At 46.9% G+C, this 17,419-nt stretch overlaps 1 protein-coding gene across 4 annotated transcripts in view; it reads left to right on the top strand.

Annotated features, from left to right (window-relative positions):
• Positions 1 to 17,419, top strand: part of LOC137625299 (INO80 complex subunit E-like) — a 118,905-nt gene that overhangs the window by 76,407 nt on the left and 25,079 nt on the right. For 3 of the 4 annotated variants that reach the window (XM_068356123.1, XM_068356122.1, XM_068356124.1), the window contains exons 3-4: positions 9,652 to 9,833; positions 10,350 to 10,500. In XM_068356123.1, the coding sequence (XP_068212224.1) occupies positions 9,652 to 9,833; positions 10,350 to 10,500 (333 nt within the window). The remainder of the gene's footprint in view (positions 1 to 9,651; positions 9,834 to 10,349; positions 10,501 to 17,419) is intronic. The other variant, XM_068356125.1, reaches the window with a different exon arrangement.

Raw genomic sequence — 17,419 nt, 5'->3', positions numbered from 1 at the left:
AAAAGTGCCTCCATATAAATCTGCTAGAAATGAAGGCCGTTTTTCTGGCCCTTCAACAGTTCGAGCAGCACCTGGCGGGTCACTCTGTGGTGGTGATGAACAACAACACCACAGTAGTGGCTTACATCAACAAGCAGGGAGGTACCTTTTCAGAACAGCTATCCCATCTTGCAGTAGAGATACTGAGATGGACCGAAGTCCACTCGATTCCACTTTTGGCTCTCTTCATTCCGGGCAAAAGGAATGTGCTCGCCGACAGTCTGAGCAGAGCGTCTCAGTTAGTGAGTACCGAGTGGTCTTTGGATTGTCAAGTAGCCAACAAAGTCCTGACTTTGTGGGGTTCCCCGACTGTGGATCTGTTCGCGACAGCGTTGAACTTCAAACTGCCGCTGTACTGTTCCCCTGTCCTGGACCCCGAGGCTCTCTGGCAAGATGCTTTCCAACAACGGTGGGACAACATCGACGTATACTCCTTTCCCCCGTTCTGTCTGATGAGGAGGGTACTCAACAAGACCAGACTATCGGTCAACCTCTCGATGACTCTCATAGCTCCGCTGTGGCATCTCGCGGAAAGGTTCCCGGACCTTCAGCAACTCCTTATGGAGCCTCTGAGAGAATTCCCTCCGCGACACGAGCTACTCAAACAACCACACACCTAAATCTTTCACAAAGCCGTAGCTTCGCTTCGGCTTCACGCCTGGAGACTATCCAGCATCTCCTCGCAGAGAGAGGATTTTCGCAACCAGTTGCGGAAAGGATGTCTGGACACCTGCGAAAGTCATCCGCAGGGGTGTACCAGGCAAAGTGGAGAGTTTTCTGTGGTTGGTGTCGTGGAAGTGGTATCTCTCCACTCGATGCCACTATTCCAGCAATAGCGGAGTTCTTCGTGTACTTGCGAGAAGAAATGCGCCTTTCAGTCTCGGCAGTGAAAGGCTATCGCTCAGCCTTAAGTCTAGCCTTCAGGCTCAAAGGAGTGGACATTTCTTCTTCGCTGGAACTTTCCCTACTCGTACGTAGTTATGAACTTACCTGCCCTCAGTCGGAAGTGAGACGTCCTCCATGAAACGTGGTTCGAGTTCTCAGGTCTCTTAAGAGACCTCCCTATGAACCATTACACCAGGCTTCAGATCGCCACCTAACTTGGAAGACGGTGTTCCTACTAAGCTTTGGCGTCAGTCAAGCGAGTTAGCGAACTTCATGGTCTCTCGTATGACATCGCCCATTCAAGGGGATGGGGGGAGGTAACGTTCAACTTCGTCCCAGAGTTTATTGCTAAGACTCAGAATCCTGGAGTGGCGGACCCTCGGTTCGACTCCTTCCGGATTTCGAGTCTTCGTTCTGTAACAGATGACCCAGACCATCTCCTACTGTGCCCAGTAAGGAGTGTGAGGCTATATCTGAAAAGAACAGCTGCAGTTCATCCCGAAGTGCAGGCATTGTTTGTTAGCACTGGGAGATCGAAGAGGAGGGTTACCAAGAACACCATCTCAGCATGGATTCGAAAGGCAATCTATCTGTCCCTGAATCCTGACCCTCCTCCATCACGTCGTCCTAGAGCTCATGATGTCAGGGGAGTAGCTACGTCCCTGGCCTTCAAGAAGAACTTCTCAGTGACACAGGTTCTACAAGAAGGGGTATGGAACCGTCAAACGACCTTCACAGCCCACTACCTGCAAGACGTGACCCACAGGAGGTTCGATACGTTCTCTATCGGCCCTGTGGTGGCTGCACAACAGCTGGTTTAAACCTCAGGCTCCTTAATGGACAAGTAGCAGAGGGTTGAGGGCATTGTTACCCAGTTTTAGTCTGCATGAAAGAAAAGGTATGTCTGGCCCTTATTCTTTTCTTCATCCTCCCCTCATTCGGGGAAAGCAGCATCCTGGGTTCTCTGCACAGCTGACCTCAAACCACTGCAGGTAAACCATGTTCCCTTGTGTTCCTAGTATTAAGTTAATACTGTCGCGTCCCCATACCCTGACGATGTGGTATTGAGAGTGTCCTAGCCTAAAGTTTCCATCTAAAGAACTTCAGGTCAACTTCCTAGGCCGAGTCACACTTTTTCCTTCACACACAGCTTACGTAGGTCGCAGCCCTTGCATAGCAAGGTGCGAGCGAGGTGCAGGGACTCTTTATTGTTGAGTGCTGACACACTCTGATAATGAGTCCCCGGGCAAAGCCAAAAGCCAGTATGGCTGGGACTTATTTCACCCTTCCTAAGGGTTAAGTCACCCCGTTTAAATAGCGTGGTTTGTATTCCAGTTACGGAACAAATGCAAATTCGGAGATAATTTTTATTTTTCCTAACTATACAAGCCTTAGCTATTTAATCAAACTTGCCCGCCAGCCCTGTCCCCCATGAAGTCCTACCTCTAAGCAAAGTGAGCTTACCACACAGGTGTGTGAGGGGGGAGGGTAGCAAACTACCCTCCCTACCCCCCGCTAACTAGCGGTGGGGTAGTAAACCCTCGTTAAAAATCTATTGGCTTGTCCTTTCAGCGATGCCGAAAGTAATTACCCACTTTAAATAGGTAAGGTTTGTATAGTTAGGAAAAATACAAATTATCTCCGAATTTGTAATTTTTCAGCTTTGGTCCTCCTTGGGTTTACAGGTTCGTTTTTCATCCGAAAGGGTGCCGCTGTCAAGCAATCGCCGTTACCAACAGAGGGTGATCCTCTCTCTCTTGTCGACGTTGTGGTGTCAGAGGTATCCAATGCGGTATCACCCATCACCTCTGCCTCTTCAAACCCTACGGTAGCAGACTGCTTTGTTTCTCCCGTCTCTGTTCTGCCTACGAGGGAGGAACTAAGTCCAACGTCAGTCTCTCCTGCTCGTGTTTCTTCCCCTCGGGGGAGTTCACTTACAGTCTCCTCTTCGGCAGTCTGCTTGCTGACCCTACGGCCCCCAGAGGGCGTATTCGTCGCAAGGCCCGCCTTTCTCTTCGCCAGAAAGGCCTTCCTTCACCTGCGGTGAGGAGGCGCCTCTTTGGTTTAACATCTTCGATGCAGTCCCCCGCAGAGGAGCCTCGAGAACAATCACCGATCACTATTCCTGCATTGGTCTTGGACCTTTCTGCAGATCGTTCGCGATCTCCTTCGGTGGAAGGTCGTCCTTTTAAAGGACACGTCGACCTTCCACCCGACAGACCTGCCGACCTGCCGTCACCCTTCTTGCCTAAACCTAACAAGGCTTCATCTGAGCACGCTAAGGCGCGCCACTCAGATAGCTCGTCAGGCCCCATCAATAAACCTTTACACAGGGCATCAAGGGCGTATGCGCCATCACGCACATACGTCCCAACAGGAGCACAACTCCATCACGTGCTATGCACGCCCTCACGCACATACGGGCCCATGTTCTCCTGCGCGCCAGGACTTGCCTTAGCCAAAGCCTACGTGCTCACGCCCAGCTGCGCGCCAATTCTCACCTGCGCGCCGTCAACCTCCTGAGCGCCAGCGGTCTCCTGCTCACCAGTGATCTCCTGCGCGCCAGCGCTCACGCCCAGCAGTTAACTCTCCTGCGCACCAACGATCTACTGATCTGGGCGCCGCTGGGAAGTCATTTAAACTGACTTCTCCCACGCGCCAGCTAATACCATCGCGCCAGCGCTCGCCTTCGCGCCAGCCTTCTCCCGCACGCATCCGCGAGGATACGTGCGTGCTTGCCTATCCTCTCCTATGGATTCGCGCCCACATTCTATCACGCGCCCACGAGCCTCAGGCCTCAACTGCGCGCCCGCGCGCTAGGGATCTTTCTCTTGCGCGCGTGCACCCTACGACTGGTACAGGCATGCGCGAACTTTCGCCCGCAAACTCAACGCCTTGATCCTGCGCGTCCGCGCCAGCAGTCTCCCGCGCGCGAGTCCCGGTATTCTCCCTCGCGCGAGCACCATTACTCTCCCTCACGGGAGCGTCAATATCCTCCTGCGCGCGAGACTGCTGAACTACGCACGTCAAGGTCGCCATCGCCTCATTCCCCTCCCCGCAAGCGCATCCCGGTATTCTCCCTCGCGCGAGCACCATTACTCTCCCTCACGGGAGCATCAATATCCTCCCGGGCGCGAGACTGCTGAACTACGCACGGCAAGGTCGCCATTGCCTCATTCCCCTCCCCGCAAGTGCATACCACAGCGCATTGTGGGAGAAGGGAAACATCTAGAGGGGTCCTGGATCCCAAAACCATTTCAGGCGAACCCACCAATGATGAGGAGACTTCCCAGGGATCCTTCAATTCCTTTCCCTTCAAGGGGTATATCTGACAGCACGTCTGTCAGCCAACAGCCCTGGTTCAGTGCACTGATCAGAGCCGTAACACAGGCTTTCAAGCCTGTCTTCTCTGAATTAGAGCACAGATCCATGGCTGCTTCTACCCCTTTGAAGAGAAAAAGAGGAGTTCCAGACGCGGTAACTTCTCCAAGGGCAAAACTGACTCCACGCAGACCTTCGAGGCAGGTTCTTTCTTTCCTCCAGACTGTCTCTCCTTCCCTTTCGGACGAAGATTTCCCGTCCCCAGGGGAATCACGAGAGGAGAGACTTTCCCCCATCGCACCAATGAGGGAAACCTCTCCCCGCGCCGAGATGTCTTCTCAGTTGGGGATTGAAAGAAACATGCCATCCTCGTCAATGTTGGAGTCCTACATCCTTCCCAGGAAGGAATCTAAGGACTCCAAAACATTGCCAAAGTCCTCTACTGGGACTAGAATGGAGCCAGCTAGCCACTCAGAGAACGTCCGCGACTCTCCCCAAGAAGAGCCTTTGGGGACAGAAGGAGACTTCGCTGCAAGTCCTACATCAGGAGGAGACCAGCAAGAGTCAGAACATGCGTTTTGGCAAGTTCTGACTCTAATGAGGGCTCTCAACGGGTTTTCCAACCCAGAGATCCCTCCTCGAGAGGGCAAGGACACAGTCTTGGACCGAGTCTTTGGTACTCAGAAACCCTCCAAGACCAGTGCAGCACTGCCCTGGTCTCAAGGGGTTAAGAGTACCAGGGACAAGATCTCTCTACAGCTTTCCGAGATGTCCTCCTCCAACCATTCCAGTGCCACCAACAAGCTCCTTCCACCTCCTCGCATACAGCAGAGGAGGTACTTCGAGATCCTTGAGGAGCCTTGTTTAGCTCTTCCTCTTCACCACTCGCTGGAAGAGCTTACCAGGGGAGTCCCTCTTGAGAGACTCTCCAACCGGCAGGTCTCATTCTCGGTGGCCGAGATCCTTAATCAGGAGAAAGTTGCGAAGTGTGGTATGCAAGCCACTTCATGGCTAGATATCTGGTTGGGGACCTTAGGTATCCTGATACGTTATGAGGATTTCTCCAAAGAACGTACAAGGAAAGCTTTGGAGACCTTTCTTCTTTCAGGTACTCGCACGATCGAGTTTCTTGCCCACCAAGTCTCGAACTTGTGGGCAAATACCATTCTGAAACGTCGGGATGCAGTAGCTGAGAGATTCCATCAGAAGGTCCCTAGCACCGAGATCAATAGGCTCAGACATTCCTCTCTAGAGGGATCCATCATGTTCGACCCTAAGGATGTGGAACATGCTGCTGAGAGGTGAAGGAAGTCTCATCAAGACTCCCTTCTTCATAGGGCTTTAACATCCAAGCCCTATAAGCCTCCAGCACCACAGCAGTTCCATCCAGTCAAGACCGCTAGAACTATGACAGCAGCGAAGACCTTGGTGTCTAAGCCCTTTCCTGTGAAAGAAAGCAAAGGCAAAAAGTCCTCCAGGGGAGGCAAGAATCCTAGAGGGAGCAGCCGAGGCCGCAAATGCTAGGATAGGCAGTCCCCCTGCATGTCCACCAGTGGGGGGATACCTACAAAGTTGCTCAAACAGGTGGAAGCAACTCGGGGCCGATTCCTGGATAATCTCCGTGATCAGTCTAGGATATCGCGTCCTGTTCATAACATCTCTACCTCCCCTGACGACGAATCCAGTGTCATTGAGCTCCCTTGCCATGGGATCGTCAAGGGGGCAAGCCCTTCGGGCAGAAGTCCAGACCCTGTTGAAGAAGGGCACTCTCCAAGAGGTCCTCGACAAATCTCCAAGCTTCTTCAGTCGACTCTTTCTTGTAAAGATGGCGTCTGGAGTCTGGAGACCAGTCATCAACCTCTCAGCTCTGAACAAGTTTGTCAAACAAACTCCGTTCAGCACGGAGACGGCGGACACGGTCAGACTAGCAATAAGACCGCAAGACTTCATGTGCACACAGGACCTAAAGGACGCGTACTTCCAGATCCCAGTCCATCCGTCTTCAAGGAAGTACTTAAGATTCAGCCTAGACAACAGAAAGTACCAGTTCAAGGTGCTGTGCTTCGGTCTCTCCACAGCACCACAAGTCTTCACCAGAGTGTTCACCCTAGTATCACCTTGGGCACACAGGATTGGCATCCGTCTCCTCCGTTATCTGGACGACTGGTTAATCCTAGCAGACTCGGTGTCATCCCTTCTTCAACACCGAGACAAACTTCTGAGACTTTGCGAAGGTCTGGGGATCATGGTAAATCTCGAGAAGTCCTCACTGCTTCCCACTCAAAGACTGGTATACTTAGGCATGATTATAGACACCATTCTCCACAAAGCCTTCCCATCAGACAACAGGATAGCAAGGCTGAGGAGGGTCGCAAGGCCTTTTCTCAGACGAGAAGAACTTCCAGCCCAATCGTGGTTACGTCTCCTCGGTCACCTTTCATCACTGGCCCGTCTAGTTCCCAATGGTCGCCTCAGGATGAGTTCCCTCCAGTGGTGACTCAAGTCCCGGTGGAATCAAGCGTACAACATCCCGGATATCCAGATCCCTATGGTACCTGCGGAACCGACAGATCTCCCGTGGTGGGTGGCAGACGAGAACCTACAAAAAGGAGTGGACCTTCTCGTCCTCCCCCCGGATATGATGATGTTTTTGGACACTTCAAAAAAAAGGGTGGGGGACCCACGTGTTGCACCACACAACCTCAGGCCTGTGGTCTGAGTCAGAAAAGTACCTCCATATAAATCTCCTAGAGATGAAGGCCGTCTTTCTGGCCCTTCAACAGTTCCAACAGTACCTGGCAAGTAACTCTGTGGTGGTGATGAGCGACAACACCCCAGTAGTGGCCTACATCAACAAACAAGGAGGTACTTTTTCGCAGCAACTATCCCATCTAGCAGTAGAGATATTGAGATGGGCCGAAATCCACTCGATACTACTATCGGCACACTTCATTCCGGCAAAAGGAATGTGCTCGCCGACAACCTGAGCAGAGCATCTCAGATAGTGAGTACCGAGTGGTCTTTGGATCATCTAGTAGCCAACAAAGTCCTGACTTTGTGGGGTTCTCCGACTGTGGACCTCTTCGCAACGGCCCTGAACTACAGGCTCCCGCTGTACTGTTCCCCAGTCCCAGACCCCAAGGCTCTCTGGCAAGATGCTTTCCAACAACGGTGGTACAACATCGACGTTTACGCCTTTCCCCCGTTCTGTCCGATGAGGAGGGTACTCAACAAGACCAGAACATCAGTCAATCTTTCAATGACCCCCATAGCTCCGTTATGGCATCACGCAGAATGGTTCCCGGACCTTCTGCAACTCCTAACAGAGCTACCAAGAGAACTCCCTCCACGACACAATCTACTCAAACAACCACATGCCAACATCTTCCACAAAGCTGTAGGTTCACTATGACTTCACGCCTGGAGACTATCCAGCATCTCCTCTCTGAGAGAGGATTTTCGCAACAAGTTGCGGAAAGGATGTCTGGACACCTGCGAAAGTCTTCGGCAGCATTCTACCAGGCAAGTGGAAAGTCTTCTGTGGTTGGTGTTGTGGAAGTGGTATCTCTCCACTCGATGCCACTATTCCAACAATAGCGGAGTTCCTCGTGTATTTGCGTGAAGAAATGCGCCTTTCAGTCTCAGCAGTGAAAGGCTATTGCTCAGCCTTAAGTCTAGCCTTCAGGCTCAAAGGAGTGGACATTTCCTCATTGCTAAAACTTTCTCTACTCATACGTAGTTATGAACTTACCTGCCCTCAGTCGAAAGTGAGACCTCCCCTATGGAACGTGGTTCGAGTTCTCAGGTCTCTTAAGAGACCTCCCTATGAACCATTACGCCAGGCATCAGATCGCCACCTAACCTGGAAGACGGTATTCCTGCTAGCTTTGGCGTCAGCCAAGCGAGTTAGCGAACTTCATGGTCTCTCGTATGACATCGCCCATTCAAGGGGATGTGGGGAGGTAACGTTCAGCTTCGTCCCTGAGTTTATTGCTAAGACTCAGAATCCTGGAGTGGCGGATCCTCGATTCGACTCCTTCCGGATTTCTAGTGTCCGTACTGTAACATTTCCGGATTTCTAGTGTCCGTACTGTAACATGACCCAGACCATCTCTTACTATGCCCAGTAAGGAGCTTGAGGCTGTACCTCAAAAGAACAGCTGCAGCCCGTCTTCATGTGCCAGCACTATTCGTCAGCATAGGAAGGACTAAGAGGAAGGTCACCAAGAACACCATATCTGCATGGATTCGTAGGGTCATTGACGTGGCCTTGAATCCAGACCCTCCTCCGTCACGTCGCCCTAGAGCACATGATGTCAGGGGCATAGCTACGTCCCTGCCCTTCAAAAGAAATTTTTCAGTGCCGCAGGTTCTTCAAGCTGGGGTGTGGAAATGTAAAACAACATTCATATCCCACTACTGTACCTGCAAGGGTGACCCACAGGAAACTTGATACGTTCACTATCGGCCCTGTGGTGGCTGCACAACAGCTGGTTTATAACCTCAAGCTCCTTTTTGGACAAGTAGCAGAAGGTTGAGGACATTGTTACCCGGTTTTAGTCTGAATGAATGAAAAGGTTTGACTGGCGCTTATTCTTCTCTTCATCATCCCCTCTCTTGGGGAAAGCAGTATCCTGGGTTCTCTGCATAGCTGACCTCAAACCACTGCAGATAAACCATGCTCCCTTGTGTTCCTAGCATTAAGATTAATACTGTTACATCCCCATACCCTGACGAGGTGGTATTGGGAAAGTCCTAGTCTACAAGTTTCCATCTAAAGAACTTCAGAACAACTTTCTAGGACGAGTCACACTTCTTCATATCTTCACACACAGCTTGCGTAGGCCGCAGTCCTTGCGTAGCAGGGTTCTAGCGAGGTGCAGGGACTCCTTATTTCTTGGGTGCTTACACAGTCAAATAACGAGCCCCCGGGCAAAGCCAAAAGCCAGACTGGCTGGGTAGTCCACCCTTCCTAATGGGTGAGTCACCCCTATTAAATAGCGTGGTTTGTATTCCAGTTACGGAACAAATGAGAAATTCGTAGATAATTTGTATTTTTCCTAACTATACAAACCTTAGCTATTTAATCAAACTTGCCTGCCAGCCCTATCCCCCTTGAAGTCCTACCTCCAAGCAAAGTGAGCTCAAGCACAGGTGTGTGAGAGGGGGGGTGGGGGTAGCAAGCTACCTTCCCCTACCCCCGCTAACTAGCGGTGTGGGTAGTAAACCCTTGTTGAAAATTAATGGCTTGTCATTTCAGCTACGCCGAAAGTAATACCCCTATTAAATAGCTAAGGTTTGTTTAGTTAGGAAAAATACAAATTATCTACGAATTTGTCATATTTAAGCAAAATATTTACCTAAACAATCTATTTGTAGACATTTCATTATGTAAAAACATTTCAGGAAAATGAGTGTTTTCAAGAAGAACTGCGAAAAGCGCAGAGGTCACTCCTGCGGGTACGCAGGGATAAATCCTTCCTCCTGGATCGTCTTCTGCAGTATCACAGAGGGCCGGACTCGTCGTCCGATTCTGAACAAACGGAGGAGTCAGATACAGAGATGGAAGGAAAGATTGATGCAAAAAGGTGAGTGACACTTGAGAAATAGGGTGGCTACAGTAATTTTATCTCTGATATATCATTGTGCAAGTTATTGTAATAATATTCTCTCTCTCCTGTCACTTGAGGAGTTTTGAATTTGTGTTTGGACTGAAAAGTAGGAGGTGACTTAGTGACTGGAAGAAAAGTTAAAAGGAGAAAGGTCTAAAAATGTATTAAAAAACTTTTTGTCCATAACATATAGCACTCCTTCAGAATACAGTAGAACATTTGAAAAGGTGTTGTCAATTGTACATAGTCATAGGATTAGTAAAGTACACGTAATTTTTGTACTGTATTGTCTGTACCGTGGGTTACCTCTCGTTTCTTACATAGTACATGTATTGTACAGCATTTGAATGTGTTGTTGAATTTGAACACAGTCATAAGATTAGTAATATAGGTGTAATTCTCTTATTATTTTATAAGACTCATATCCTTTGTAGTGTGTTGCTTATTAAGTGTAGTTATCTAAGTGGTCAGTAATAATTTAAAGTTTTGAAGTTGCAGGAAACGTTTGAGCATGGAGGGATCGGTATCGAGTTCCGTTAGCACACATGGGTCGAGCAGTAAACCCCCGTCAAAAAAGAAGAAATCTAGTAATAACAGCAGCAGCAGTAGTAGTAAATCTAGCAAGCATAGTAGCAGCAAGCAGGTGAGAGTTTACCTAGAGAATTTGTACGTGTACAAGACCAGTGAAGCATTATCATAATTAATTTTGCAGTTTTCTGGACTAGAATATGTAAAATGTGATTTGACTAATGTTTTAGTCTTAAATTTTAAATATTAAACTTAGCTGGTGAATATATATATAGCTTACGTCTCCGACGGTCGACAGATTCCAAAAACTCGCGAGCGATCGCCATGAAGGCTGCCGGGTGTGCCCACCAGCGCCGACTATCGGCCAGATACCGCATATACTTCTCCATAAATTCAGTTCTTCTCTGTCGGTGGTAGTGACAGCATTGGTTCCGCTCGCGTTTAACCTCAAGTTTCTACTGATAGGTGAAGTACTTGTTCATGGTTTTATGGCTTTCGCCGTGTTGGATTATTCTCAAGCAATACGATCTTCAAAAGAAATTCTTTTGAAAGGAGAGAAAAATTTTTTTACCCTTGCTTTTTTAATCTCTCTCTGGATTTTCCATAGAGAAAAGATGGCCGACCCTTCCCTCAGTGTACGGAAGTGTGTTAAAGGCTTTTAGTAATTATTTTATCACTTTATAAATTATTGTTGATATTTATAGATTTACCTCTATATATTTTATATCTCACCCGCCTTTATTAGGCCTCTTCGATTCCCTTTCCATTTATACTAAACACCGAGATAAATTTTATATTTTTGTTTATAAGCGACCTATGCCTATTCTTTGTAGGCGGTACTGACTTGGAAAACGAAGTTAAACGACGTTGAGCCCATTCAACTTTTATATTTGTTTAGATTGATGAGATGAATATTTTTAGAAAATATTTTAAGAAATTTATTCTTTGAATAGTCTTTGTGCTGTTTTCAAAGATGAACTAACGTTTGGTTTATTTGTGCTACGCAGTTTGCACTCTATCGTTACGATAGAGAAAGAGAGAATCACGGTTTCACTTTGCAGTAAGAGTAAATCGTTTTTGACATTTTGTTCATTCTTCTTACAAACTGAAGTTTTTTAAATACTAATTTAAAGGAACATGTTAATTTTCAATTTCTTAGTCCTTTTAGTATTTTCCTTTAGTCAAATAACCTTTTATTGACGAAGAGTGAGTGAGCCTTTCTCTTGTGAGTGGCAAGAGAGCGAGAGAGAGGGAGAGAGAGAGAAAGAGAGAGAGAGGACGATCCAAATCTTTATTCTCGCAGATATTTACTCTCGTCCCAAGTCTCTGTACGGGGGGGGGGGGGGGGGGAGAGAGAGAGAGAGAGAGAGAGAGAGAGAGAGAGAGAGAGAGAGAGAGGATAAAACGTTCTAGTTTTTATTCTCATCCTAAGGCACTGTACGGTGAGGGATTGAAAACGTAGTCCTTAGTGATTTAGTTTTAGTCTCCCAAGTCACTGATCTTTTTAACTTTATATATTTCCGTTTTATTCTATATATATGTATATGTTTATTAATTTTTGCATGTGTGTTTCATTTTCTACTAATGAGGTTACATTATACGACATATTTCGCAATTCTAACCTTTTGATTTAAGGGAGAATTGTGTGCTTCAGGTAGAAATCAGCTTTATTCATGTCTAATGTGAAATTATTAAAAAATGCAATGTCAGTGAAGAAAGTGCGAAAAACATGTTCAGTGTTGCGGAGGGTTTGTTTGTTCGTGCTTGTCACTTGCCTAGTCCGAGACCTCTTTCAGGCTCCCCTACCCCAGGGAGAAGGAATGTCGTAGGACCTAAGGGAGTGAGAGGTGTAAACCAACGAACAGACGTTCCCTCAAAGGTATCAGATGTTGCTCTTCAAGCACGTCCTTACCATAAGACAGGAGAGACGAAGTTCTCCTCGTCTTCCGATGATTCGTCTCTTTAAAAACCTTGCCGTAAGGTTTCGAGACAGTTGATACGTTAATTAGTTCCTTCAGAACAAGTTCAACGTCCTAGCTGTAGTCATCATGAGAGTCCCGTTCATAGTGATGACGTTCATGTACAGACGTTTCCGACGTCACGATCTATTCAGAGTGCGGTTGATCCGAAGTTAAGTGTTTTGCAAGATATGCTGTTAAAGCTTTCTTCTTTAATGAAAGCTTACGATCCTGTTCCTGTGCGAAAGGATTCTTTGCTTATTGTATGTCACGGTTCTGGGATACGTGATTCAGGTCTTCAACCTTCTAAACGAGATTTGTTACGTCACGCTGACGTTATCCCTAGTGTCAGCTTTGCTGTTAAACGAGATGCGGAGCATAAATCTCGATGTAACTTTGATCGACAGTCAGTTAAGTCGAGTCATAACTTTGATCAGCAGTCACTGCAGTTCCTCCGAGACTTTGAACGTCAGCCACCGCAGTCACAGCGTGACGTTGAGCTGCAGACACCGCAGACACGACGTGACGTTGAGCGGTAGACACCGTAGACACGACGTGACGTCGAGGGTCAGTCACCGTAGTCACGATATAGCATCGAACAGCAGTCACCGCTGTTACTACGTGATGTTTGAACGTCAGTCACTTCTGTCACGACGTGTAGTAGAATAACATTCTCTGCAGTCACAACGTGACATCGACCCTCCAACTTTAACTTCTGTTCATATACAAGTTGATGTAGCCTGTCAGGCTTTTCCTTCACGTCATTCTGAATATAAATCTCCTTCTCGCAAGACTTTAGATTTATCAGATGATGTGCCTTCTGAAGAAGTTGATGACCCCCTTTCAACTAATGTACCTTTGGGGATTCATTCAGAAGAGGAATAACCTAGGGTTGTCCAACAATCCCTTGTTTTTAAAATTATGAATTTCTTTAGGGAAATTTTATCCTACTCGTTTTGTAACGGCTGCTCCACGTTCTCCGCCGTCTGAGTTTACTCTGGGCATGACTTTCTTCGACTCCTACATATACGAAGTCAGTTCTCTCTCGTTCTACCAAGAGAGCCATGCTCTTACTGGGAGACTGGTTGGAATCCAGGAGAAGTTTAGGAAAGTCTGCTTTTGCTTTTCCTCCTTCTTAATTAGCTTCTCGCTCGAGCGTCTGGTGTGACACAGGAGAAGTTCTCGGCTTGGGAGTACCTGCCTCTGCCCAGGGAGACTTGTTAAGCCTAGTGGACTCTCCTCGTCGTCTAGCCATGAGACGCTCCAAGATTTTATGGTCTTCTTCAGAGCTAGACCATCTCCTGAAAGGAGTTTTATCGAGCGTTTGAAGTATTTAATTTTTTGGATTGGTCCCTGGGAGCCTCAAGTAAGAAGGTCTCTCCAGCTTACAATGTATTGCTGTACAAATTATGTCATGCATGCTCAAGGCCATAAGGGATGGCTCCAATGAACTGGCAGCCACGTTCACTGCAGGAGTACTTAAGATGTAAGTGCACTCAATGTGTTCATTGTCAAGACAAAGTTCACGATGAAGACTACCAAATCTGTCTTGGCCGCAGTAAGGGAAGGCGACTGGATGGTCTCTCTCGACCTTCAGGATGCATACTTCCACATCCCGATTCATCCAAACTTTCAACAATATCTGAGGTTTGTGGACGGGAAAGTAGTGTACCAATTTCGAGCACTGTGCTTCGGCCTCAGTCCTGCTCCTCTTGTTTTTACAAGGCTCATGCAAAATGTAGCAAGCTTTCTACATTTTTCAGGGATCAGAGCCTCCCTTTATTTTGACGACTGGCTAATCAGGGCGTCGGCATTAAATCGCTGTCTGGAGAACCTCAAATGGACATTAGACCTAACCAAGGAGCTAGGTCTCATAGTGAACGTAGAGAAGTCGTAACTTACAGTACTCCATCCCAGACTATTCTTTATTTGGGGATGGAGATACAGTGTCGAATTTTTCGGGCCTTTTAGTCTCCCACAAGAATGGAACAAGCTCTGTTAAAAGTCCGTCACTTGCAAGAGAAAAACAGTTGCTCTGTAAGAGTTTGAACGAGCCTCGTGGGAACTCTTTCATTGCTGGAGCAGTTTATCTCTCTGGGGAGACTCAACCTTTGCCCTCTCCAATTTCACCTAAACCATTGGAACAAGGAGAAGGGCTTAGAGAGTATCTCTATCCCAATCTCCAACTCAGTCTAGACATGTCTGACTTGGTGGGACAGCAACGTCAGACTTCGAGAAGGTCTTTCTCTTGCGATCAAGAACCCAAACCATGTGTTGTATTCAGATGCATCGGATTTGGGTTGGGGAGCGCCACTGGACAGTCTGGAATGCTCGGGTCTTTGGTCCACGGATCGGAAGGAACTCCATTTAAGGCAAGTAACATCTCTCTTTTGACGAGATTTGTGCAAGGAGAAATGAATGTCTTAGCGGACTGTCTCAGCAGAAGAGGACAAGTCATTTCCATGGAGTGGACGTTGCACAAGACTGTGTGCGAGAAGCTATGGATGACATGGGGTCAACCCACCATAGATCTTTTTGCGACTTCACTGACAAAGAGGCTCTCGACTTACTGCTCTCCAGTTCCAGATCCAGAGGCAGCCCACATAGACGCTTTCCTGCTGGACTGGTCTCATCTAGACATCTATGCCTTCCCACCATTCAAGATCCTAGACAAGGTTCTTCAGAAGTTCGCCTCTCACGAAGGGACCAGGTTGACATTGGTTGCTCCCCTCTGGCCCGCGAGTGAGTGGTTCACAGAGGTACTTCTATGGCTAGTAGGCATTCCAAGAAGTCTACCGTTGCGGATGGATCTCCTGCGTCAGCCTCACGTAAAGAGATTTCATCAAAGCCTCCCCGCGCTTCGTCTAACTGCCTTCAGACTATCGAAAGACTCTCTATAGCTCGAGGGTTTTCGAAGGAGGCAGCTAGATCGATCGCGAGCGCTAGAAGATCCTCTACCATCAGGATTTATCAATCTAAATGGGAGGTATTTAGAGACTGGTGCAAGTCCTCCTCTGTTTCCTCTTCCAGTACCTCTGTAGCGCAGATTGCAGATTTTCTGCTTTATCTGAGAAATGGTCGCTCCCTTTCTGCATCTACCATTAAAGGCTACAGAAGCATGTTTGCTTCTGTTTTCAGGCATAGAAATTTGGATCTATCTAATAACAAAGATCTTCAAGACCTTCTTAAGTCTTTCGAGACTTCCAAGGAGCGTCATATTTCTACACCTGCTTGGAACTTGGACGTGGTCCTACAGTTCCTTATGTCAGACAGGTTTGAACCGTTAAGTTCGGCCTCCCTGAAGGATCTTACCCTCAAGACACTTTTCTTGGTGAGCTTGGCTTCTGCGAAAAGGGTTAGTGAGATACATGCTTTTAGCAAGAATATCGGCTTCTCCGCTAATAAAGCAGTATGCTCTCTTCAGCTTGGTTTTTTAGCCAAAAATGAACTTCCGTCTCGTCCATGGCCTAAATCGTTTGAACTTCCCAGTCTATCTGAGATAGTTGGGAATGAAGTTGAAAGAGTGCTGTGCCCTGTTAGAGCTCTTAGTTTTATTTATCTAGAACTAAACTGCTGTGAGGTTTTTTCAGAGGCCTTATGGTGCTCCGTTAAAAAGCCCTCTTTGCCTATGTCGAAGAATGCGTTGTCTTATTTTATTAGACTATTGATTAGAGAGGCACACTCTCATTTAAGTGAGAAGGATCGTAATTTGCTTAAAGTTAAGGCTCATGAAGTTAGAGCGGTAGCAACTTCAGTAGCATTTAAACAAAATAGATCCCTTAGAAGTATTATGGACGCAACCTTTTGGAGAAGCAAGTCGGTGTTCCCTTCTTATTACTTGAAAGATGTCCAGACTCTTTATGAGGACTGCTACACGTTGGGACCATTCGTAGCAGCGTGTGCAGTAGTGGGTGAAGGTTCTACCACTACATTCCCTTAATCCCAATATCCTTTTAATCTTCTCTTGAAATTTTTAATATTGTTTTGGGTTGTACGGGAGACTAAGAAGTCTTTCGCAATCTTTTGATTTGGCGGGTGGTCAAAATATTGTTTCTTGAGAGCGCCCAGATTAAGGGTATTGATGAGGTCCTGTTGTAGGGGTGTTCACCCTGATTATAACAGCTCCTAGAAGTCTTTCAGCATCCTGAGAGGATCGCTGGGCTTCATAAGGATAGCGGACTAATGAGTCAGAGTATTCATCAGTCAGCTTCCTTATCAGGTACCTATACTTAAGTTTATTTTTTGAATATTTGTCAAAAACTCTTGAGCATATACGCCTTTATTGTTTTAATACTGGTCAACCCACCACCATGGGTGTGTATCAGCCATATATATATTCACCGGCTAAGTTTAATATTTAAAAATTATATTTTCAATTTAAAATAAATTTTTGAATATACTTACCCGGTGAATATATATAATTAAAGGCCCTCCCTTCCTCCCCGATAGAGACCCTACGGACTGAGAAGAACTGAATTTATGGAGAAGTATATGCGGTATCTGGCCGATAGTCGGCGCTGGTGGGCACACCCGGCAGCTTCATGGCGATCGCTCGCGAGTTTTTGGAATCTGTCGACTGTCGGAGACGTCAGCTATATATATATTCACCGGGTAAGTATATTCAAAAATTTATTTTAAATTGAAAATATCATTTTCATCTGGGATCCATAGAAAGGAATTGCTATAGATATTAGTGATGATGCAAAATTTAGATTTTGTGAATCCTGCAAAACAAAGTGCTGACCTTTTGGTTGATTCACAATTTGAAAAACTTAATTCTCTATTCTTAACATTGTACATTTTTTGGAGCTGTATGACAGAGCATGATACATACATATACCAAGGCACCTCCCCCAATTTTGGGGGGGTAGCCGACATCAAACAAATAAAACAAAAAAGGGGACGTCTCCTCTCTATGTTCCTCCCAGAGCATGATGGGTGACATAAATAAAAGTGTGGAAGATGGAGTTATGTGTAAACAGTTCCATAATTTTTATATGGCAGTACTGTATTATATTGCCACAGATTCTTAAATTCACTTTATTTTCTGACTTTTTTTTTCCCTTTTCTGACCAC

Source organism: Palaemon carinicauda, chromosome 32, assembly GCF_036898095.1.
Source record: "Palaemon carinicauda isolate YSFRI2023 chromosome 32, ASM3689809v2, whole genome shotgun sequence".
Taxonomy (NCBI): domain Eukaryota; kingdom Metazoa; phylum Arthropoda; class Malacostraca; order Decapoda; family Palaemonidae; genus Palaemon; species Palaemon carinicauda.
Note: the sequence above shows the minus strand (reverse complement) of the source record. Positions and strands in the feature narration are given on the sequence as shown.